This window comes from Bombina bombina, chromosome 6 (genome assembly GCF_027579735.1).
Source record: "Bombina bombina isolate aBomBom1 chromosome 6, aBomBom1.pri, whole genome shotgun sequence".
Classification (NCBI taxonomy): Eukaryota; Metazoa; Chordata; class Amphibia; order Anura; family Bombinatoridae; genus Bombina; species Bombina bombina.
This window is the reverse complement of record NC_069504.1, coordinates 693,449,093-693,474,171: the sequence shown is the minus strand read 5'-3', so window position 1 is coordinate 693,474,171 and position 25,079 is coordinate 693,449,093. Positions and strand designations below refer to the sequence as shown.

At 43.3% G+C, this 25,079-nt stretch overlaps 1 protein-coding gene across 1 annotated transcript in view; it reads right to left on the bottom strand.

Moving 5' to 3' along the window:
• The window catches only part of LOC128664566 (uncharacterized), a 101,536-nt gene that overhangs the window by 20,741 nt on the left and 55,716 nt on the right, over positions 1-25,079 (bottom strand). Inside the window, exon 6 of the mRNA XM_053719384.1 lies at positions 20,709-20,879. Within this exon, the coding sequence (XP_053575359.1) occupies positions 20,709-20,879 (171 nt within the window). The remainder of the gene's footprint in view (positions 1-20,708; positions 20,880-25,079) is intronic.

The following is a 25,079-nucleotide window of genomic DNA, read 5'->3' as shown; positions in this document are numbered from 1 at the left end:
CTGGAGCTGCGCCACCCACTGGTGACTCTTCGGGCCCTGATACAAGCTCCAATGGAGGCGGTTCTCAAAACCGCCTCCATGATGAGCTAGGTCACTTCAGCCAATCACAGCTTCAGCAGCACTGAGGGGAGGCGTGTCTGCTGGGCTGCTGATTGACAGGTGTGGGCCATGTGACCATTTTGACGTGTCACATTGAGCGCGCTGACAGATCTACTGGCGGGAAGACTCAGTGTCAGTAGTGGAGGGAGCTGCTGAGAGAGTCTTGCGCGTGCATGCCGCCGACCACTGCTGCCTAGTGCCTACTGCCCCAGTTGTTGTGTGGCTGTCTGGTGGACTAGTGTGGACCAGGACTAGTCACGGAGGAGTTGCTGCCAGTGCCTGCCCACTGCCTGTAGGAGACTGAAGTCAGACTCATGAGGAGCCGGAGCGGAGGACTGCCTAATAGTGCCAGACCCAGTGCCATTGACTGACTACCCTGGACCTGGAAAACACCGGTAACTGTAAGTACTTCTAGTAGTGATCGAGTGTAAATGCCCTGGGGCAGCCTGGCCAGAGTGAGGTGTGTGGCTACTAGTGTAGAATTCATACATGCTGGAGATACACAATGTGTTGGCAGTGCACCCACAACACTGCAACGTTGAGTTCCATCAGGTATACTTTTATATTGGCCATGCTGTGTGCTCACTATTCAGGGCAGGTCCGGTGCAACTGCAAACTGCTGTCTGCCACACTCTGCATCCATTAACCCCTGCAGTAGTACGAGGAGCCCAATTAGTATACAGCTACAGACAGCGTGTCAGTGACAGAATGATTTGTTAGTAATTTACTTACAATAGTCAGCTAATCATTTTTTTCTAACAACTTAGTAAATCACTCACAAATCATCCTGTTACTGACACGCTGTTTGTAGCTGTATACTAATTGGGCTCCTTGTACTACTGCAGGGGTTAATGGATGCAGAGTGTGGCAGACAGCAGGTAGACTAAGAGAACATAATCTTAATGTATTATTTTGAAAGATCACCTGATCTCCCCCACAGCAGTCAACAGTGAGTGCACGGAATCTTTTTTTTTTTCCTGCTGCTGCAGGAAACAGGACACATGTGGGTGGAGCTCAGCTTAGACAAGAGGAAACGCTGGAGTTAGCTGTGAGTGAGTATCAGTAACTCATATATTGTTGTCACGGCTATAGAGGTCTGAAGCTTCCCACAGTACCTGGTCTGCTCTTTATAGTCTCCCCTCCTCCCTGCTCTCATTTCCCCCATTCCTTCTCAGGGCTGTGTTGTATCTGTCTTCCTGCTGGTAGATATGGCTGCTGTGCAGAGCATGTTTACTGAAGGGAAATCACATGGGAAAAGGGTTTCTGAGGGTAGGGGGTTGGGGATTCCTATTTAAAAATAGATATTTTCTTTACTGAGTCAGCAGCTGCTTGTATTATAGTAATCCTTTAAGACAACTCCAATGCTTCTGTCTAAAAATATGAGGTTGCCTATATGTGTATGTTTTCCCACAGTACTTGTGTTTTTTTATATAAAGTGACATATACAGATGTATGGGAGTTGAGAGAATCAGTGTATCTGTGTTTTGTATCTGTATGAGTGTGTGCATCTGTATGAGAGTTTGTGTGTGCATCTGTATGAGAGTGTGTGTGTGCATCTGTATGAGAGTTTTTGTGTATCTGTATGAGAGTGTGCACATCTGTATGAGAGTGTGTGTGCGTCTGTATGAGTGTGTGTGTGCATCTGTATGTATGAGAGTGTGTGTGTGTACATCTGTATGTATGAGAGTGTGTGTGTACATCTGTATGAGAGTGTGTGTGCATCTATATGAGCGTGTGTGTACATCTGTATGAGAGTGTGTGTGCATCTGTATGAGAGTGTGTGTGCATCTGTATGAGAGTGTGTGTGCATCTGTATGAGTGTGTGTGCATCTGTATGAGTGTATGTGTGTGCATCTGTATGAGTGTGTGTGCATCTGTAAGAGTGTGTGTTTATGAGAGTGTGTGTGCATCTGCATGAGAGTGTGTGTGCATCTGCATGAGTGTGTGTGTGCATCTGTATGAGTGTGTGGGCATCTGTATGAGTGGGTCTGTGTGCATCTGTATGAGTGTGTCTGTGTGCATCTGTATGCATCTGTATGAGTGTGTCTGTGTGCATCTGTATGAGTGTGTGTGCATCTGTATGAGTGTGGGTGTGTGTGCATCTGTATGAGTGTGGGTGTGTGTGCATCTGTATGAGTGTGGGTGTGTGTGCATCTGTATGAGTGTGGGTGTGTGTGCATCTGTATGAGTGTGTGTGCATCTGTATGAGTGTGTGTGCCACTGTATGAGAGTGTGTGTGCATCTGCATGAGAGTGTGTGCGCATCTGGCTTCTCCTTTTACAAATAAGGCAAGTTGGAATTTGACTACTGGAGAATAGCTGCAGTTAAAAGGATGTTAATTTGTTTTAAAACGTTAAAGGAACACAACATTTTTCTTTTATGTTTCAGATAGAACATACAATATTAAAGACTTTTTACATTTTACTTATGTTATCCAATTTGATTTTTTCTTTTAGTATCCTTTGAAAAGCATACCTAGGTAGGCTAAGGATCAGTAATGCACTACTGGGAGCAGCTGGTGAGTGGTGGTTGCACATATATGCCTCTTGTCATTGGCTCATTTAATGTGTTCAGTTAGCTCCCAGTTGTGCATTGCTGCATATCCTTCAACAAAGGATAACAAGAGAATGAAGCAAATGTACTAATAGCCTCACTAGCCTCTGACCTCACCGCACGTCACTGACTCAGATCACATAATAAGCAGAATGAGGGTTTCCAATCAATCATTCATACCGCCATTTGTTGCTCCATATAGTATCTAAAGATATTAGAGATCAGAATCGCAACACCAGTTACTAACTAACCGGAGTTGATACACGCCAGAGACTCAGAGGCCATTCACTGCCGCACCGGTACACAACGCCGGGTAAAAAACCCGGAACTACACAGGACTCTCACATGGGGGGCAATCGGCCAATCACCAGAATTGTTTACCGTTGCCACAGTGACCGTAAGCATCAAGTCACACGTAAGATCTGAAGCACTGGAATACACACATGCACGATGCAACTGAGCGCAGCACTGAATAAAATCAAAATACAAACCATAGATCAAGGACAATGATGTAAAATTCAGTAAACACACATGACTACATGCCACCTCAGTCAGAGGTATACCAATAGTTACCCCTTCACATACTCTGTCAGACCGGAGCATCCACATTCAAAAGGGCCCACTTTCACAGACGATAGAGCTGTAGTTTTCCCCAAAGATAAGGACCAAAGAAAAAGTAAGGACAAACAAAGATATAATCACCGGACAGCAAACAATATAATAAAATAAAGTGTCACCCCCAAGGAAAAAATACCTAAATTCAATAGTGATGACCTACAAATACCATCTCCCAAGCGCTCTACATACCATCTATAAGAGACACATAAGAGTACAAAGAAAAAAGGTGGAATATACATAGTTAAAAGCCCAAATCACCAATACAAGGTGTAGGAAATGTCAAAGGGACTAAGGTGAATTAAATTGAATGATAAGTGAACTCTCCCATCCGTCTACGTGGGTTCCCAAAAATTATTGTTGTGGCACAAGGCAGGACACTTCAATCTACAGAAAACAGTGCCAATCAAACATAGTGTTCAGTCCATGTGGTTGAAGGGTGTTTAATCGAAAAATCCATTTGGCCTCAATTAGTAGAAGGAGTGTATCCCTGTCACCCCCTCGCCTCAATGGGGGGACATGGTCTATTAGTGTAAATCTTAAATCCTGGAGTCCATGTCCTTTTTCCACAAAGTGTCTAGCTACTGGCTGGTCACTCGAACCCTTTTTAAGTGCTGTCCTGATTGAAGACCTATGGTTGGCAAACCGAATTCTGGCATCGTCTGTGGTTTTTACCCACATAAAAACGCCCACAGCTGCAATTTAATAAATATACCAAATGGGTGGTGGTACAGGTTAATACATGCCTGATCTTGTATCTCTGATTGCGGTGAGGGTGGCCAAAAGTGGCCCCTGGAATCATAGAATTGCAGGTCGTGCATCCTAAGCACCTATAACACCCTGGTTTCTTTTTCTGTGACAACCATGTCTCAGGGGTATAGCAGTGAGTCGGATCTGTTAGCATCAAAAGATCTTTAAGGTTCTTGTCACGTTTGTACCCCACTCTAGGGTGTTCCCAGTTACTGAGTGGAAGTGAAGGATCACCCTGTACAATGTGCCAATGCTCTCTTAGTGACTTTCCCAAAGATCTCGTCAGGGGACTATAAACAGTCGTGAATGTCATTCTCTGCTCATCCTTGTTCCTAGAAGTAGTCAGGGTTATATTTCTATTATATCACAGTTCCTTATTGTGCACTTGGGCTGTCACTATCATGTTAGAACTAGGATTGCTCATTTATACATATTTTATATACGATAGCACTTGTTTGTGTATAATGTGACTAAGTGGTCACTATGGTTACCAATTTGGCGTTTTTTTTTGTCTAATTGAGGGGAGGGGTTTGATTTTACACAGTGTATAAAGTCACCATTGTTTGTTAAACACATTGTCTGAGGAAGGGGATTTTTTGTCCTCGAAACGTCACAATTTTGCAGTAAATTATTTCACTAAAAAGACCAGCGAGTGCAAGTTTGTTACTTTTTTGTATATATATATATATATATATATATATATATATATATATATATATATATATATATATATATATATATATGTGTGTTTATATGTGTATATATGTATATACATCTATACACACATACATTAATACACGTATATATATTGCGAGGTCTTCAGTTGCGCTAATCTGACTAGTGTAAGATGTTATTGCGCTTGTGTGCTCACAATTACTTCCTACTTGTAATATGAGCACTAGTTCATGCGGACACGATATTTTGTGCACCACTTGTAATCTAGCCCATAGTTGCAGTAAGTGCCCAGCACATAATATCTCACACATCAAACACAAACCACTAACACTAATTACATCAGCAACACTTAGGAAATACAATTGTATAATGACTTATATTAGACATGTGTAGGGAAGACAATTTCTGATCACATTTTTGTTTCAAATATTCAGGGAAATTTGTTTCCCCGAATATTCATTGTCTGCACTATTCGGTTTTCATTTTGTTTAAATCGAAATGGGAATCGAATTTTCATTAAACATTTACATTTGTTTAAGTTAAACAAATGTAAATGTTTCAAAGCTACAGGCAAAACATCAATCTGTAGTTACATTCTTACCCTAACACGCTGTGAAGAGCGCGCTAACCCGATCCTCTTTTTAAGCCACTTGGGTCCCTGGACCCTTACTAAAGTAAAATGCAAAAATGAATGCACATCTCTACCTTACAATCTTCTATTTTGTTATGGTAAATGAGTGTAGCTGGATAGAGCAAAAGGCGTCTCAGGGGGCTGACTGTGTTCATGCCATTCTAGGGGTGTGGTCAAGTTTATTTTTTTACTTGGAGAATTCATAAACACTCTATTGCCTTTAAGAGGTATGAGGTATCTCATTTCCTAGATATTTTACTTTTTCTTAACTGTTTTCAAGTTTCCTTTTGTACATATGGTAAAGTGGACTTTTTTTAAATATATTTTTTGATTTGTTTTTGTGTGGAGCATTTTAAAGGCATTTTTGCATCCTTCACAATGGAATTCTAGGTGCTGAGAGCTGAAAAATTCTGTGAAAGATGATTTTCCTGTAGCGTATTGTGACGAATACCCTGGCTACCCCGACTGGGTAGCCCTGCCAAACTGGTCCTGCTTTCTTCCTGCCGACTGCAGCTATGTAGCTGGCAAGTGACCACAGCCTGTAGCCACCCCTGATGCCTGACAGCACCAGTACTCAGGGTCTCACCCTGTGGCAGACTCCAGCAACCCAGACTAGGTAGCTCTGCCAGAGTGTCCTTCCTCTGCCTGGAACAGGCTGCTATGTAGCCCAGGAAAGTGATTTCTATGTAGCCCAGGAAAGTGATTCTAGCAGGAGCCCACCTAAATGACTAGACAGACTAGCATTCAGGTGAAATAAGAACTGCTTTATTGCACAGAAAACACAGCTTTTATACATTTCCAACAAATGGGGGTAGTTACTACACAAATAGAAACAAATATTATACAATGAGACAAAAATCAGACAATGGTTAGTTAAACAAGATTCTAATCACATCCTGACTTACAAAAGGACAATGGATTACTCACACAATAACAGAAAGGCACTTCACACCTAGACTAGATAACAACAGGGGTGAGGTTATAGGGGGTATGGGGTTTAACCCTTGCAGCCTGGTATCCGTGACATCTCCCTCCCTTCAGTTTAGCAGGCCCGGCTAGATCCACATATGGGTCGGCCCGGGGATGTCCGAGGAATTTATGCCACTTCAGTCCACCGGGAAAGTCCGTCAGCATTCCCATTGCTTTTTCCCGGTCGGTACTGAATGTCAAAGTTAAATGGCTGCAGGGCTAGGCTCCACCTCAACAGTTTCCCGTTGTCCCCGGAAACTCGGTTGAGCCATACAAGGGGATTATGGTCAGTGAGGACAGTGAAGGGTCTTCCATATAGGTAGGGCTGCAACTTCTTCAAAGCCCATACCAGCACCAGACACTCTTTCTCGACCCCCGCGTAGTCTACTTCCCCAGGTAGCAGTTTTCGACTGAGGTAGGCAATGGGGTGGTCCTTTCCTTCCTCGCCTGCCTGACTTAGTATGGCCCCCAACCCAAACATGGAGGCATCGGTGTGGACAGAAAAGCGTTTGGCTGGGTTAGATGCGGCCACTACTGGAGCAGAGATTAAGGCAGACTTAAGACTCTGGAAGGCTTGTTCACACTCGGGGGACCACAGGACCTGTAGGGGAAGTGGTTTATGGGTCAGGTCAGTCAGGGGTTTGGCGAGGGTACTGTAATTGGGGACAAACCTCCAGTAGTAGCCTGCAGTACCCAGAAAGGCAAGGACTTGTGTTTTGGTCCTGGGGATGGGCCAGTTAGCCACTGCCTCGACTTTGGCTGGTTCGGGTCACTGCTTACCGCAGCCGACTCGGTGGCCCAAGTATTGAACCTCCGAGCGCTCAATGGTACACTTATCTGGCTTCAAGGTTAGTCCGGCGGCTCGAAGATGATCTAAGACGATGCCTAGGTGGACCAGATGGTCCTTCCAGGTCTCGCTATAGATAGCGATGTCATTCAGGTATGCACAGGCATAGTCCTGGAGGCCACCTAACAGGCGGTCTACCATTCTTTGGAAAGTGGCTGGGGCGTTCTTCATTCCAAACGGCATGACCTTAAACTGGTATAAGCTGAAGGGAGTGATGAAGGCAGACTTGGGGATGGACTCAGGGTCGAGGGGAATTTGCCAATAACCCTTGCATAGGTCGAGGGTGGTTAGGAAGTGGCCCCGCACGATTCGATCTAACAGGTCATCTACTTGGGGCATGGGATAGGCGTCAGTGGTGGTTCTGTCGTTGAGTCTATGGTAGTCAACACAGAACTGGGTAGTTCCATCCTTCTTGGGTACTAACACTACCGGGGAGGCCCAGGGACTTTTGGACAGTTCAATGACACCGAGGTCCAACATTCCCCGGAGCTCCCGGTGCATACTTTCCCTGATGGCCTCTGGGACCCTGTAGGCAGCCTGTCGCAGGGGGGTCTGTCCTGGGGTCTCCACCCGGTGGATGGCTGTGGTGGTAAACCCAGGGACAGTAGAGAACATGTCACTTCTCTGTTCTAGGAGTCGCTGGACCTGCCTTTTCTGCCCGGCTCTAACCTGTCGTCTAGGGATATGTCATCCACCCCCTGTGGGGCGTCAGTAGTTCCTGGCAGCTCCGGCATTGGAAGACTTTCAGAGTCCTCCACTGCCGGCGCACAGATAGTGGCCACATCTCTGGGTCTTTCTATGTATGCCTTCAACATGTTCACATGAAAGGTCCGACGGATCCTTTCATCTGAACACTTCGCTACCAGGTATGTGGTGTTGTTCAGTTGTTCCATAACCCGGTAGGGTCCTTGTCAAGAGGCCTGTAGCTTGTCTGTTTTGCCAGGCTTCAGGGCGAGGACCTTCTGTCCCACTATCAGGGTTCGGGTACGGGTATTGCGATTGTACCATCGCTTCTGTTTGTGCTGAGAGGCCTGAAGGCTCTCACGGACCTGGGCTGCCAGGTCCTGCAGCCGGTCCCTGAGCTGGAGTACGTACCCCACAACAGAGTGCTCTTCTCACCCTGTGGCTCCCTCCCAGTGGGCTCATACCAAATCTAGCGGGCCCCTCACCTTTCGACCATACAGTAGTTCAAAAGGGGAAAAACCTGTGGATTCCTGAGGCATCTCTCGATATGCAAAGAGGAGATGCGGCAGGAATTTTTCCCAGTCCCTGTGAGTGGCCGAGAACGTCCGAAGCAGTTGCTTTAGGGTTCCAATTAAACCTCTCACTCAGCCCATTTGTCTGGGGATGGTAAGGGGCGCTGTGCAGGGGTTTAATCCTGCAAAACTTGCAGAGTTGTTGAGTGATTTCCACAGTGAACTGTGTTCCCTGATCGGAAACCACATCCCGAGGGAAGCCTACCCTGGTGAATATCCGGAGCATCGCATCTGCTATGGTCTCCACCTGGATATTGGCCAAGGGGATTGCCTCTGTGTATCGGGTGGCATAGTCTACCACCGTAATGAGGAAATATTTCTTCCCAGAGGAGCTGAGCTGAACTAATGGCCCTACAATGTCTACTGCTACTCGGCTAAAGGGTTTATCAATAATGGGCAGGGGATGGAGGGGGGCTTTCGTATGATCTCCCGTCTTTCCTACCTTCTGGCAAACCTCACAGGATTTACAGTATTTCTTAATATCGTCTGTAATGCCTGGCCAGAAGAAGGTTTGAGTCAAGCGGTGGTGGGTCCTTTGTTTTCCTAAGTGGCCAGCTAAGGGAATGTCAGGCCCTATTTTCAGCAGGTTGGACCGAAACTTCTTCAGTACGACCAGCTGGCATTTGGGCACCGGTCCTTTTCTCCTCTTGGAGATCCGGTACAGGAGCTCACCCTCCCACTGGAACCATTCATCTCCGGGGCCCTGGGCGTCAGCACCTACTCGGTCTTGGTAAGGGGCTAGGGTCGGGTCCCTCAAGGTCTCTTTGGGGAAGTCGGAAAGGGCTGCCCAGGAGGGGGTGTCAGCAAGTTCGGGTTTAGTGGCGACGGTTAGTCGGGGTAAGGTAGGAGTCGGGGCAGTAGGTCTTACCTGGGTCCCCAGAGTTGGTGAGGTGGCTTGGCATCTGGCCTGCTGGCGGGTAGTCACAGGGCAGGTGTCCGGAGAGGTATTCCCCAAAAAGGCAGAGACAAGGTAGCGAGGTCGTTTCCCAACAGGACCTCAGCAGGGATGTTTTGCATAACCCCCACTTCTACATTGCGGGCGTTGGTTTTCCAGTCCAAATGGATCCAGGTGGTAGTAACCCTCAGAACAGTACCTCCCGCTACCCCTACAGTGAGGGTCCGTCCAGTGCAGCCAGAGGGGGGAACAAGGTGAGGCTGAATCAAAGAGATGGTGGCCGCCGTATCTCTCATTCCTTGAGCCACCTGCCCGTTGACCCAGACATCTTGCCGATGTTGGTGTCGGTTGTCTTGGCCCACGGAGCTGACGTGGTGCAAGACACCCACTTCTTCTCCTGTCCACTCAGCATAGGGGTCGGAGCTCGCTGTATGCGCACAATGGGCAGTGACCTGGTAGGTGCGGGCTTGAGGAGTCCCCCACAGAGTTGGTGCAGGGTTACTTGGCGGCTGAGCGGTTTCTTCTGAGGTCTGTGGCCACCTGGCACCGGGTCTTGCCCGGCACTGGGTCTTGAACAGCTGTAGATAGCAGTCGATATCCTCGATCTCATCATCCTGGAATGTTCGGAAAGCCATGTGACGTAGGATCCGGCATGACCCCCCCCATAGACTTCTGAAGCTCCAACATATGTACCTTGGTGGCGTCAGTCACTATCCGAGTAATGATCTCCTTGGGGGGATTAGGTCCATAGAGAGCCAGTTGCCACTGTACCTGCCGCTGCATGTCGGACACTGTAGTCCCTTGAGTGGAGGCTGTACTTGGCCATCCTCCATTTTGGTCGCTGTCCGACCCACCAGCCTGTTCGCTAGCCCAATTGTCCTCCATCAGTTCGGCTACGAGTACTGCCTTTGTCTTGTTGCCAGCGCCAGCGACTTTCCCTCTAGCCTGCAGCAACATTCTTAATTCTTCCTTCCGGAGCCAATGGTACTGCTCCATCCAGCAATATCTTCAGTTGGTGGTTTGGACGTTCCAGGTAGACGGAAGCATCCCACCTCTGCCAACCAATGTGATGGATACCCCGGCTACCCCGACTGGTTAGCTTTGCCAAACGGGTCCTGCTTCCTCCCTGCCAACTACAGCTATGTAGCCGGCAAGTGACCACAGCCTGTAGCCACCCCTGATGCCCGACAGCACCAGTACTCAGGGTCCCACCCTGTGGCAAACTACAGCTACCCAGACTAGGTAGCTCTGCCAGGGTGTCTTTCCTCTGCCTGGAACAGGCTGCTATGTAGCCCAGGAAAGGGATTTATATGTAGCCCAGGAAAGTGATTCTAGCAGGAGCCCACCTAAATGACTAGACAGACTAGCATTCAGGAGAAATAAGAACTTCTTTATTGCACAGAAAACACAGCTTTTATACATTTCCAACAAATAGGGGTCGTTACTACAGAAATAGAAACAACTATTATACAATGAGACAAACATCAGACAATGGTTAGTTAAACAAGATTCTAATCACATCCTGACTTACAAAAGGACAATGGATGACTCACACAATAACAGAAAGACACTTCACACCTAGACTAGATAACAACAGGGGTGAGGTTATAGGGGGTAGGGTTTTAACCCTTGTCCCTTGGTATCCGTGACATGTATCATGTCCGACAGACATCGCTGAATGCCGAATGCATACGCTGTTGGCGTTTAACATTGCACAAGAACTGCTTGTGCGATGCAGCCCCCTGCAGATTTGCAGCCAATCACCCGCTAGCAGGGGGTGTCAATCAACCCGATTGTATAGGATCGGGCGCATTGCAGACCGCAGACTCAGAGTCAGCGGACCAGTTGACCGCTGCTTCATAACTGCTGTTTCCAGCGAGCCTGAAGGCTTGCGTGGAAACAGGGTCATCAGGGACCAATAGGCCCTTGATAAATCAGCCCCATTCTCTCTCTTTATCTCTTCTTCCATATCATCTCTATTCTCTTGTCTTATCTCTCTATCTTATTCTTCTTCCTCTCTCTCCTATCTCTTTCTGACACCACTCTCTGTCTCTGTGTAATTGCCTCTGTGTGTGTGTGTGAATAATGGCACTGTCAATGCAAGTAAGCAGAAAACTGACCAAGTGCTAAGTGAACAGTCATTTCCTAATTGGACATGGATTGAACAAGAACAAAAGTAAAGTGCTTACATACTTATTGGCTGACTCAAGACTTAATCCACTGACAAGTACATTACTGGACTGTTATTGGGCAGTGTATATGTGAAGCCTTTCCCACCTGCAAAGAAGTCTTTGCTGCCTGCAGAAAAATTGTTTAATGAATGGAAGAAGGAATCACAGTATTTTTGTTGTTGAACTCATTTGTTCATTCGTTCATTTGCTGGGACCTCATATGATCCAAATGGCAAAACAGATAGGGGCTAGATTACAAGTGAAATTAAATGATTGTTCGCAGTGACCACTTGGCCTCTTGCAATATATATATATATATATATATATATATATATCTCAATATGTTGTTACACGTCATTGGTTAAAAATGAAACTAAAATATTGGGCTAGATTACAAGTGACGCACTGAAATTAAAATTTTAGCACGGTCAGGTTTGCGTGCATATTGGAAGTTAAAAATTATTTTCTTATAATTTGTAAAATATGTTACACAACACAATTTAATATCCTTATAATGTTTCTAGAGACTTTGCCTCTTGCCTCTATATGACAGAAACAAATTAAACATGACAGCCATTATGGGCCATTTATATCCATGTAAGTAGATGTATACAAGTTCTTGTTGACCAGCAGTGGGGTAAAGCTATATCATATTCAAACCTTCCACTTTCTGGGAAGGAGAGGTTAGGGAACTTTTGGGTGGTGGCCCATCAGTGTTTTGTGGTGGTAGATGCCACAGGAGAGACAGAGCCAAATGGGTAATGGTCAGGTAAAAGGTGGTTCATGGATATGAATGGGAATGTTGTGGGTAGGATAGTAATTGTCTGGGTTTGAGCTAAGGCAGTCCCTAAAAGCTATGATGCCGAGACAAGCTGTGTACAGAAAGTGGGCCAGGCCCATGGCCGGCTCTTTTATTGAACCAAGTAAAACTATGGGAGAAAAGCAGAACTTAACAGGGGCAGCACATAGGGAGAGCATATTCTGGGTAATAGTGTTTTTAACTCATCTTATATGATGCGCGTTTGCATGTTCTCATGTGAATTTTAAATCTGCTGAACTTTAATCTTTGAGACAACTGGTTCTGGTTTGGTTTAGACTTTAATGTTTTAGTTGTTGAGGAGTGTCATTTTATTCTTAGATCCAGGCAGCACAATGTCCCCATTTATTAAAGGGACACTCAAGTCAAAATTAAACTTTCATTATTCAGATAGAGCATGCAATTGTAAACAACTTTCCATTTTACCTCTATTAACAAAATGTGCACAGTCTTTTTATATTTAAACTTTTGAGTCACCAGCTCCTACTGAGCATGTGCAAGAATTCACAGAATAAAACTTGTATGTATTTGTGATTGGCTGATGGCTGTCACATGGAACGTGTATGCATTTATAATTGGCTGATGGCTGTCACATGGTACAGTGGGAGTGGAAATAGACATAACTTTTAAAATTGTCAGAAAAAAATCTACTACTCATTTGAAGTTCTGACTAAGTGCTATTGTATTGTCTTGCATTTGTTAATTATGCAAATCTACTGTGTTGACTGGTCCTTTAAAGTGCATGAGAGCAGAGCTGGTCAATCTTTTCAGTTGATCTTGACCAGGATGATTTAACTCTGACACACTTGAAGTGGTAGAGAGGCTAAGTAAGTAGTAGTAGTGTTAAGACTGCAGTGAGCCTGCAATGCTCAGGCCCTGAAGTGGCATCTGCAGGTTCATAAATGGGGCACATTTAGCTGGTCCTGTCCAAACCCAATCTCTGACAATCGTACAGGATCTTGGATGCTTGTATAATCAATCTGTATATTGCAAATCAACTATGTTCATGTACCAAAAAAGTTAGTATTCTAGATGTTTATCAGTGTACTGTACTACACCTTTAGTTTGAAATCTAACATATGTTCACAAAATGATTTATTTTGCTTCTTTCAATAAATATTATATTTTTAAATATGATCTGGAGATAATAGAAAAGCCAATTGTTATAATTAAAAAAAAAGTAATAATAGCATACAGAGTACTTATTCAGGTGTGATAAGAATGCTGTAAAGTAAGAATGCTTTAAAAAAATGGAAATGTTAATAGTTTATTTTTTTATCAATTAACAAAATGCAAAGTGAGTGATCAGAAAAAAAAATCTAAATATTTGGTGCGACCAACAGCATCAATTCTTCTAGGTACTGTCAGTATATACCAAGGTTATAATACAATTTATTAATTATTATTCTTTGAAATAACCTCCAATAAAAATGTGTATATGAAACAATTGAAATTAATATATTTCCTAAATTCTTTAAAAGTACACTTGCATCAGGAATTTTGTAGGCATATAGTCAGAAACATTATTAAGCAATTATACCAAAGGTACTATGATCCTCAATTTAATATGTAAGTTGAAAGGTAAACAATAACAGAAACAGAAATGGTTGTGTAGGAGGAATAGAACTGGTTGAGGAACAGTCATACTATGATAAAAGGTGAGAATGCTGAAGTCACCATGACAAGACTGAGCACAGCAACAGGGACACTGTCAGGGTTTTTCCCTGATCTGTTTGCCATGTGCTGCTGGCAGCCATTTTACTCACCTTTCTTGCTGATTCTGATGCATACTGTGTGATGCTGCTCATTTCCTGCACTTCCTTTTATGGCCAGAATGGTGTACATCATCCGTGTGAGACAGGATGCAGTCTCAGAATTGTGATGTCATCACTTATTATTTAAAGGGCCTGTGTTCAGTATGCTTTGCCCTTGCGTTGTCTCAGACCTGTTTGTGAGAGCTCCTGTGTATTACCTGGCTATCTGACGTCTGTCCTGGTTCCTGATCCCTGGCTTGTTCCTGACTCCGCTGTTCTTCTTGTTCCTGATTTTGGCTCGTCTGACTATTCGCTTTGGCTCCTGACTTGGCTCATCTGACTGCCAGTTCTGGTTTTGATTCCTGGCTTGTTATTTGACTTGTGGACTTTTTATTATTTTTTGCTATTAATAAAGGTGTGATTATTTTTGCACTTCTTGCCTCAGTCTGATTCCTGGCACCCTGACATTACGCAAGGGCCATGAATCCTGATGGTGCTAATAATCCACCTTTACCTGCCATAATTTCCAGGATGGATGAACAGGATCACCGCTTGGGTTTGCACTATCCATGCAAACCCTGCTGACTTTCACTGCACATTTGGACCAAAGTGTCCTGCAAGTTATGACTGCTCCTGTTTCCGCTGCTGCACCTAGTCCTACTAGGAGCATGTCTGGTTCTGCACCTCTACCTCAGCGATATGGAGGCAATCCTAATCAGTGCAGAGGGTTTTTGAACCAGACGGGCATTTACTTTGAGATGTTACCTCAGGCGTTTCCCGCTGACAGAGCTAAGGTGGGATTTCTCATCTCCTTACTCTCTGTAACAGCTCTTGCCTGGGCTAATCCCTTGTGGGAGACTAATAAACCTGTGATTTCAAATTACCCTGAATTTGTGGCCTCCTTTCGAAGGGTATTTGATGTTCCGGCTCGCTCCTCCTCTGCTGCTAAACGACTCAAGTCCATTCAGCAAGGTACAAGATCGGTTGCTCAGTATTCCATTGAGTTCCGTACGCTTGAAACAGAGGTAGGTTGGAACAATGAAGGCCTTGTTGCCGCCTTTTTTTTATGGGCTCTCTGATGCGATTAAAGATGAAGTTACTGCCAGAGATATACCAGAAGATCTCAAGGCTCTCGAGGCATTGGTGTCTTTTTTGATCCTAATTGACATCAGACTAAGTGAGAGGCCCTCTTTCAAGGAGCACTTGCGGAAGCCTCCTGTTCTGTTGTCTCCTACGTATTCGTTCCCACCCATGCCTCCTGGTCCTGAGTCACCAGGTACTGCTGAGCCGATGCAGTTGGGATTCACGCGTCTCTCCACGTTGGAGAGGGCCTTTAGGAGGAGGGAGGGGCTCTGCCTCTATTGTGGGTTACAGGGCCACCTTTTGAAGTCTTGTCCTACACGGCTGGGAAACGCTCACACCTAAGGTCCTGTCGGGGGCAGACCTTGGGTGGTTTATCCTCGTCCCCAGAAACGCTAAAGGACAAACCTTTGGTCACGGTTGTCCTTTCCTGGGTGGACTCTTCCATAGTCACCAAGGCTCTTGTTGACTCCGGTGCTGCAGGCTATTTCATTGACAGTGCTTTTGTATCAAAGCACTCCATTCCTGTTTTGCCTCGGTCCGTTCTGCTTGCTATTGAGGCCATTGATGCCAGGCCCCTTCAGCCCACACTCGTTACTCACAAAACTGCTCTGTTATCCATGGCTGTTGGGGCTCTCCATTTTGAAACCCTCCAGTTCCAGGTTATAAACTCTCCGCATTTTCTGGTTATTCTGGGTTATCCCTGGCTCCAAAAGCACAATTCCAATCTCCACTGGCACAGGTTCGAAATTTTGTCATGGTCTCCGCAATGTATTTCCACTTGTCTTCGGAAACCAGTTAAAGTCTTGTGCACGTCTTCGATATCTCAATTGCCAGAGGAGTACTGAGAGTTCCTAGATGTTTTTGACAAGGTGCATGCTGGTACGTTGCCTTCTCACCGGTCTTATGATTGTGTCATAGACCTGCAACCTGGAGCCATTCCTCCTCGGGGCCGGGTTTACCCTCTGTCTGTTGTGGAGAATTGTGCTATGGAGGAGTATTTGCTGATGCTCTGTCGCAGGGGATCATCCGCAAATCCTGCTCTCCTGCAGAGGCTGGCTTCTTCTTTGTGAAGAAAAAGGGTGGTGAGTTAAGACCATGCATCAATTATAGGGGTCTTAATCGTCTTACCATTAAGAATGCTTACCCTATTCTGCTCATTACGGAACTCTTTGACCGCCTCAAGGGAGCTACAGTCTTTACTAAACTTGATTTGAGAGAAGCGTACAATCTCGTTAGGATTAAGGAGGGCCACGAATGGAAAACAGCATTTAACACCAGGAGCGGGAATTATGAGTATCTTGTAATGCCCTTTGGCCTATGTAATGCTCCTGCTGTTTTTCAGGAATTTATTAATGATGTCCTACGAGATATGTTGCAACAGTGTGTTGTGGTGTACATAGACGACATCCTCATACACTCATCCACACTTGAGTCTCATCGTTCTGATGTTACACGGGTTCTTCAGAGACTACGTGAGAACGGCCTGTTTTGTAAACTCGAGAAATGTGAGTTCCATCAGACTCAAGTAACCTTCCTAGGTTATGTTATCTCTGTTGCAGGGTTCTCCATGGATCCTGACAAGTTATCTGCAGTTCTGCAGTGGCCTCGCCCAGTTGATCTTCGGTCTATTCAACATTTTTTTGGGGTTCGCCATTGGTCACCTACTGCGATTAAGGCCATTGATAGTCTTAAGACTGCCTTTTCTGCTGCTCCAGTTCTGGCTCATCCTAACCCTGTCCTGTCTTTCGTTCTTGAGGTCAATGTGTCTGAGACTGGAGTAGGTGCCCTCTTGTCTCAATGTCCTACGCCTGACGATTCCTTGCATCCGTGTGGTTTCTTCTCTAAGAAACTGTCTCCAGCGGAGTGCAATTATGAAATTGGCGACAGGGAATTACTGGCCATAATTTTGCCACTCAAGGAATGGAGGCATCTTCTCGAGGGTACTAGCGTGCCAGTGCTCATTCTTACTGACCACAAGAATTTAACTTATTTATCTGAAGCAAAACGTTTGTCACCCGATAGGCCAGATGGGTGCTATTTTTGTCTCGGTTTAATTATGTGGTCCCCTACCTGCCTGGTAATAAAAATGTTAAGGCTGATGCACTCTCTCAACAATTTTGGAGTCTGTACCTACTCCAGTTATACCTCCTGACCATATTTTGGCTACCATACATACTAATTTGACTTCTCCCTTGGGGGAGGAGATCCTGGCTGCACAAACCAATGCACCTCTTGGAAACCTAGTGGTAAGTGTTTTGTTCCTGAGAATCTTCGAACTAAACTTTTGCACACTTACCACTATCCTAAAGCCGCAGGTCACCCAGGCAAGAAACAAATTATTTGGTCTGTCACTCGACAATTCTGGTGGCCAGCTCTTCGTTGCTGCGTATGTTGCCTCCTGCTCAGTTTGTGCACTGAGACTGTGGGTCTTCTTCAACCTATTGCTAATGGTGAGCGTCCTTGGACACATCTTTCCATGGACTTCATTGTTGAGCTCCCTGTTTCCAATGGCAATACTGTTATCCTTATGGTGGTTGACCGTTTTTCTAAAATGTCACATTGCATTCCCTTGAAGAAGTTGCCTACCGCTCAGGAGCTTGCTTCAATTTTTGCCCGAGAGGTCTTCTGTTTACATGGGTTACCCAAGGAGATAGTGTCAGACCGGGGTAGCCAGTTTGTCTCCAGATTTTGGTGTTCCTTCTGTGCTCAAATGGGGATCCAGCTTTCCTTCTCCTCAGCATATCACCCTCAATCCAATGGGGCTGGGGAATGGTCTAATCAAGCTCTGGAACAGTTCCTCCTTTGCTATGTCTCAGATCACCACAATAATTGGTCTGAACTGTTACCTTGGGCAGAGTTTGCTCGTAATAGTGCTATTAATGCTTCCTCCAAGTTATCCCCGTTCATGGCGAATTATGGATTTCAACCATCCTTGTTGCCTGATTCATTCATGTCTTCAGGGTATGCCGGCTTTGGAGGAGTATCTCCGGCAACTCCGTTCCACATGGGTGCAGATTCAGGATTGCCTTCATCGTTCTATGCAGCGCCAAAAGTTCCAGGCTGATCGTAGGCGTCTGCCCGCGCCTTCCTACCAGTTTGGTGAGAGAGTTTGGCTGTCCTCCCGCAACTTGAACCTTCATATGCCTTCCAATGAACTGGCTCCCATGTTACGATGGTCCTTTTCGAATACTCCCACGGGTCAATCCTGTGGCCTATGCTCTTGACCTTCCTCCTGCAATGCGCATCTCCAATGTCTCCCTCTTGAAGCTATTGGTTTGTAATCAGTTTACCACTGTGTTGCCTCATCCCCGCCCTATCTTTGTTGACAACCATGAGGAGTATAAGGTCAGCAGCATTATTGACTCTCGTATGTCCAGGGGCCGCGTACAGTATTTGGTTCACTGGAGGGGCTACAGTCTGGAGGAGCGTTCATGGGTTCCCTCCTCTGATTTTCATGCTCCCGCTCTCCTCCGTGCTTTCCATGCCTGTTTCCCCAATAAGCCTTTTGTCCTCCCGCGGGGGAGGCGTCGTTGAGGCGAAGGTACTGTCAGGATTTTTCCTTGATCTGTTTGCCATGTGCTGCTGTCAGCCATTTTACTCACCTCTCTCTTCTGGTGCATACTGTGTGATGCTGCTCATTTCCTGCACTTCATTTTATGGCCAGAATGGTGTACATCATCCGTGTCAGACAAGATGCAGTCTCAGAATTGTGATGTCATCACTTATTATTTAAAGGGCCTCTGTTCAGTATGCTTTGACCTTGCGTTGTCTCAGACCTGTTTGTGAGAGCTCATGTGTATTACCTGGCTGTCTGACGTCCCTCCTGGTTCCTGATCCCTGGCTTGTTCCTGACTCTGCTGTTCTCCCTGTTCCTGATTCTGGCTCATCTGACTATTCGCTTTGGCTCCTGACTCGGCTCGTATGACTTCCAGCTCTGGTTTTGATTCCTGGCTTGTTATTTGACTTGTGGACTTTTTATTATTTTTTGCTATTAATAAAGGTGTGATTATTTTTGCACTTCTTGTCTCAGTCTGATTCTTGGCACCCTGACAGACACAAGTTATACTGCATCAGCAATGTCTCTACTAGGCAGAATTTTTAAGGAGGCAGGATTTTCCAGATGTGCTGCCCAAGTTCTTCTGAAAAAGCACAAAGAAAAGGGCAATGTTGAGGACCACAGAAAACTTGCAGCAGATTAAAGACACATCATGCTTATTTCCCTTCGTGACTCTAAGATGTTCTGCAGTGCCTTAATTTGGAAAAAAAACTGTGGAATCCTTGTACACACATCTATTGTCCAGAGAATTCTGTTCAGAAGTGGTCTTCATTGAAGATTTGGATCCAAAAAGCATTATCTCCGACATGGAAACCAGGCCAAGCGACTTAACTATGCACAAAAACACAAGAACTGTGGTGTAGGAAAATGTCAGTAGGTGCTCTGGACATTTTTTTAAAGGGCTGGAGAGCAGTACAAAAGAGTTTCTCCAGGCAATAGTGAAGAATGGTGGAGGTTACTTGCATGTTTAAGGCTGCATTTATGCATTTTTGCAAATTGAGTTGGGTACTTGGCAAATTTATGGTCTCCTTAATGATGAGAAGTACAGGAAGATTCTTATCCATCATCAAATACCATCAGGGAGGCATCTGATATGCCCAAATGTATTTAGCACCATGACAATGACCCCAAACATACAGCCAAAGTCATTAAGAACTATGTTCAGTATAAAGGAGAACAAGGAGACCTGCAAGTGATGGTATTGCACCCAGAGAGCCCTGATCTCAACATCGTCAAGACGGAACTGTGGCTAGATCTCCAAAATATTTGGAACAACCTACCTGCTAAGCTGTTTAAAAAACTGTGTGCAAGTGTACCTAGAATTGATGCTGTTTTTAAAGAAAAGGGTGGGCACACCAGATGTTGATTTTTTGAATTTTGTTAATTAATAAAAATAAATGAACATTTCTATTTTTGAAAGCGTTTTTAATTTACAAATTTTTTCACACTTGCCTAAAACATTTGCAAAGTACTGTAAATGTCCAATGAATCTAATAATTAGGAACCAATATACCTGACGCTACTAAGTATTCTAAGCTTCTATATAGTGAATCTGTGTGGAAACCTGACATCTGTCTTGTTTAGTTTATGCAAATGTGTGCCAAAATGCCTTATACTTCTTTGATTTGTGCACATAATAAACACGTTTTATCTGAATTTTTGTTTTACTTATTTACATTGTGCCTCGCTGTAACAGGTTTAAAAATATTAGATTATTTAATTGTATTGCAGATAAAATACATTTAGGGGCCGAATGATCTAAAGACCGCTGCTCCATAACTTGTCTGCCTGCTCTGAGGCTGCGGAAATCAATCCAGCGATCCTATACAATCGGGCTGATTGACACCCCCCTGCTAGCGGCCGATTGGCCATGAATCTGCAGGGGGCGGCATTGCTCAAGCAGTTCACAATAACTTCTGGTGCAATGATAAATGCCGACAGCGTATGCTGTCAGCATTTATCGATGTGCGGCAGATATGATACGCTACATTGTATCATGTCCGCTCGTACTTTCATAAATCGGCCCCTAAGCCTTACCTTTATAGTTTATGTTTATAGATCCTTGAAGTGATGATGCACAGACTTTGCCTTTAAGTGTCATAAACCATTTGGATAATGTGTCCTTAATTCTTACATCTTGACTCAGCAAAAATATACACCCTGATTTCATTATTTGTGTCGATGTGTCAATTACTAAATATGAAAAATCTGAAATAAAAAAAAAAAAAAAATAATTAGTGCACATTGTTGGAGTCTAGACATGCAGAGTAATATCTGTAGTTATACTTCCTAAAAGAAAACATGGACCTAGGATTGGAATCTCATACTAGGGAAAAGATTTTACTGAGATTGGCTTTATCTCTTGTTCTAATGAGAAATGTCTGGTATTTTGGAAGAAGGGCCTCATAGGGCCAGATTGTAAATGGCACGCAAACAGTTGCGCACAAGCGATATCACGCATACTACAAATTGAAAGTAAACGATCACTTGAGAGCAATTGAATTTAACGTGCATATATATATATATATATATATATATATATATATATATATATATATATATATATATATATACTGTGTATATATATATATATATATATACTGTATGTGTGTGTGTGTCTACAGATGTAATGTATATATGTATTTATATGTGTATATATGTATTTACAGACATATATACACAGATAAAATCATAAATACATATGTACACACATATATAGACACAACAAAGGTTTTTTTTGGTTAAGCACACAACAAAAGGGCTGTTTAATCTTAACACACATATTGTGGGAGTGCTACCAAAGTGACCAAAACAATTACAAAACAACAAAAAGTATTGATGCACATCCAACCACTTAAGTCCACTCTTTCATGGCATATTTGTATATGCTTCTGTCTGCCAAATATACTTACATATCTTCTAATAAGATTGGGATAAACATCTTGCAATAATATTGGCTTATATTTAAGCTGCAAAAACAAATATATTTCTATCTGCTAAATATACTTACATAGTTCAAATAAAATTGGGATTAACATCTCGCAATAATATTGACTTATATTTATGCTGCAAACATTTTTTTGCCTGTAAAAAATGCCTTTAAATGAAATGGGATCTTAGTCACACAATATGATCATATTCTGCTAAGCCAGTCACCACTTACAAGGTGTCCCATAGTAGACTGGTCCTAACACTAACCAGTTTCCACACTGCAGCAAATCATGTCTACACAGTGTGAAGCTTTCTAGCTTATTAAGTATATCACAATTACATTATCTGGAACACACCTGGGCTGGGTGGCGTGCATTAACCAAAGGGGAGGGATTTGGTCAGCTCCCTATTCAAAAGATACAACAAAGGTTTTTTTTTGGTTAAGCACATCACAAAAAGACTGTTTAATCTTAACACACATATTGTGGGAGTGCTACCAAAGTGACCAAAACAATTACAAAACAACAAAAAATATTGGTGCACATCCAACCATTTAAGTCCACTCTTTCATGGCATATTTGTATATGCTTCTGTCTGCCAAATATACTTATATAGCTTCTAATAAGATTGGGATTCACATCTCACAATAATATTGACTATTATTTAAGCTGCAAAAACAAATATACTTCTATCTGCTAAATATACTTACAAAGTTCAAATAAAATTGGGATTAACTGGAACACACCTGGGCTGGGTGGCGTGCATTAACCAAAGGGGAGGGATTTGGTCAGCTCCCTATTCAAAAGATACAACAAAGGTTTTTTTTTTGGTTAAGCACACCACAAAAGGAAACTGGTTAGTGTTAGGACCAGTCTACTCTGAGACACCTTGTAAGTGGTGACTGGCTTAGCAGAATATGATCATATTGTGTGACTAAGATCCCATTTCATTTAAAGGCATTTTTTACAGGCAAATTTTTTTTGCAGCATAAATATAAGTCAATATTATTGCGAGATGTTAATCACAATTTTATTTGAACTATGTAAGTATATTTAGCAGATAGCAGTATATTTGTTTTTGCAGATTAAATATAAGCCAATATTATTGCGAGATGTTTATCCCAATCTTATTAGAAGCTATGTAAGTATATTTGGCAGACAGAAGCATATACAAATATACCATGAAAGAGTGGACTTAAGTGGTTGGATGTGCACCAATACTTTTTGTTGTTTTGTCACATATATAGACATACATATAAAAGTGCATTGGAGTCCTTTGCAGTCATGTAGATGAAAACATGTAAAATCATAATTATGCAATATTAATATTTAATAAAGTGTTTGTGTTTTTACTGTAAATATTTCACATTCCAATTTTTTTCACATAGTTTTAATTATATATTTATATATATATATATATATATATATATATATATATATATATATATATATATATATATATATATATATATATATATAGTATATATATTTATATGCAAAACAGAATGAGAAGCAGTCTGCCAGGAATGAACAGCAGCATCAATAGCTTGTTCTATGGCCCGGTTGCCACCTGGTAGTAGCTTCTTTCTGCCCAATTGTGCTTTTTACAGAGGAAAACTTTCCTGTAGTATATCAGTCTGATCCCGCCGACATGGTCAGTCCAGCCCCTAAATACCAGGCAATTCTCCTCTGAACAAGGAACTTGACAACCCCAGACAATCGTTTCGGCCTCCTTTGGGCCTCGTCAGTGATCGCATAGTCACTGACATTTGAGCCTCCAGCCACATACAACATCTATGATGACGTATACTTGCTGTGGTTGGCACGGGTAGTTGGTTGGCGGCTTCCGTGGGTGTGACCCAGTAGAGTGCGGTGTCTCCTCTCAGATGACGCAATTGAAGCGCCGGGTATGCACCGCTGTGAGCCGGATCATGATGATGTGGAAGTTTAGGTGATTGTATCTTATGTTGATTATTACATTATTGTTTTAATGAATGCATAATTGGTGCTGGGGGGGGTATAAGTATGTCACAGTTCTTTTGTCACTGTTGTTGTAAGTCTGAGGACGGGGGTGAAACCCCGAAACGTCACGTAGTAAATTATTTGAAAATTTAACGGAGAGTGCCTGCTTCTTTTTGGGATTGTTTGTAGCTTGTGCTGTGCACCCCGGACTATAATTGAGAGTGCTTCACCCCTGGACTTTACTATATATATCTATATATATATATATATATATATATATAAAATCATCTATATATCTAGGTATATATATATATATATATATATATATATATATATATATATATATATATATATATATATATATATATATATATATATATATTACCAAAATACCATCAGATATATGTATAAATGTATATTTATGAATAAATAGAACATATTCTGCTATATTAAGTACATTGCATGTGAGTAGAGTGTTAGTTTTTTTTCACTTTTCCCACTCCATTGAAGAGTCAGGAGAAGCAATGTACTTCTGGGAGCTAGCTGCTGATTGGCTCATCTGATTTGTTCAGCTAGTTCCCATCATTCCATTGCTGCTCCTTCAACAAAAGATACAATTAGAATGAAACAAAGTTGACAGTAGAAGTAAATTGGAAAGTTGTTTAAAATTGTATGCTCTGTCTGAATCATGAAAGAAAACAATTTGGTTTCATACTCCTTTAAGGAAAATCTATTTGCCCTCTGTTTTCTATGGGAATGTATTCAGGGCAGCAGAGGAGCAGCTGGACAGCAGCTTAAACTTATAGGAACATGAAACCCAAAAAATTTCTTTCATGACTTAGATACTTCTATTATCAAATTTGTTTCATTCTTTTGGAATAAAATGTTGAAGGAGCAGCAATGCACTACTAGGGCGCGATCCGATATACGGCGTAGTTTTCAGCACAAGTGAGGGAACCCGCGCTGCCCATAATTTCACCTTGCACATTGGGGTATTACATATACCCCGCCGGCAGTTCCTAAAGTGCCGTAAATCGGATAAACTAGCGATGTCCAGAAATGAGAGTAAGTACAAATTTCTGGAGTCGCCAGTGACTTACGGCACTTTAGAAACTGCCTGCGCCTAAGAAAACTAACTAAAATGTTAAATCTCCCGTAACTGTCTAACCTGCCTCCCAAAAATAAGCCCGACACGTATACCCCTATATCCGCAATCCCCCCTCTCACTCCTAATAATAAATGTATTAACCCCTAGACCGACAACCCCCCACAACGCAATCAGCCTAATTATTACCCCTAAACCGTCATAGCCCACACCGCAATAAACCTATCCTAGTATTAACCCCTAAACCGCCATAGCCCACACAGCAATAAACCTATCCTAGTATTAACCCCTAAACTGCCATAGCCCACACAGCAATAAACCTATCCTAGTATTAACCCCTAAACCGCCGTAGCCTACATAGCCTATTAAATCTATTAACCCCTAATCTGCCGCCGTCAACGTCGCCACCAC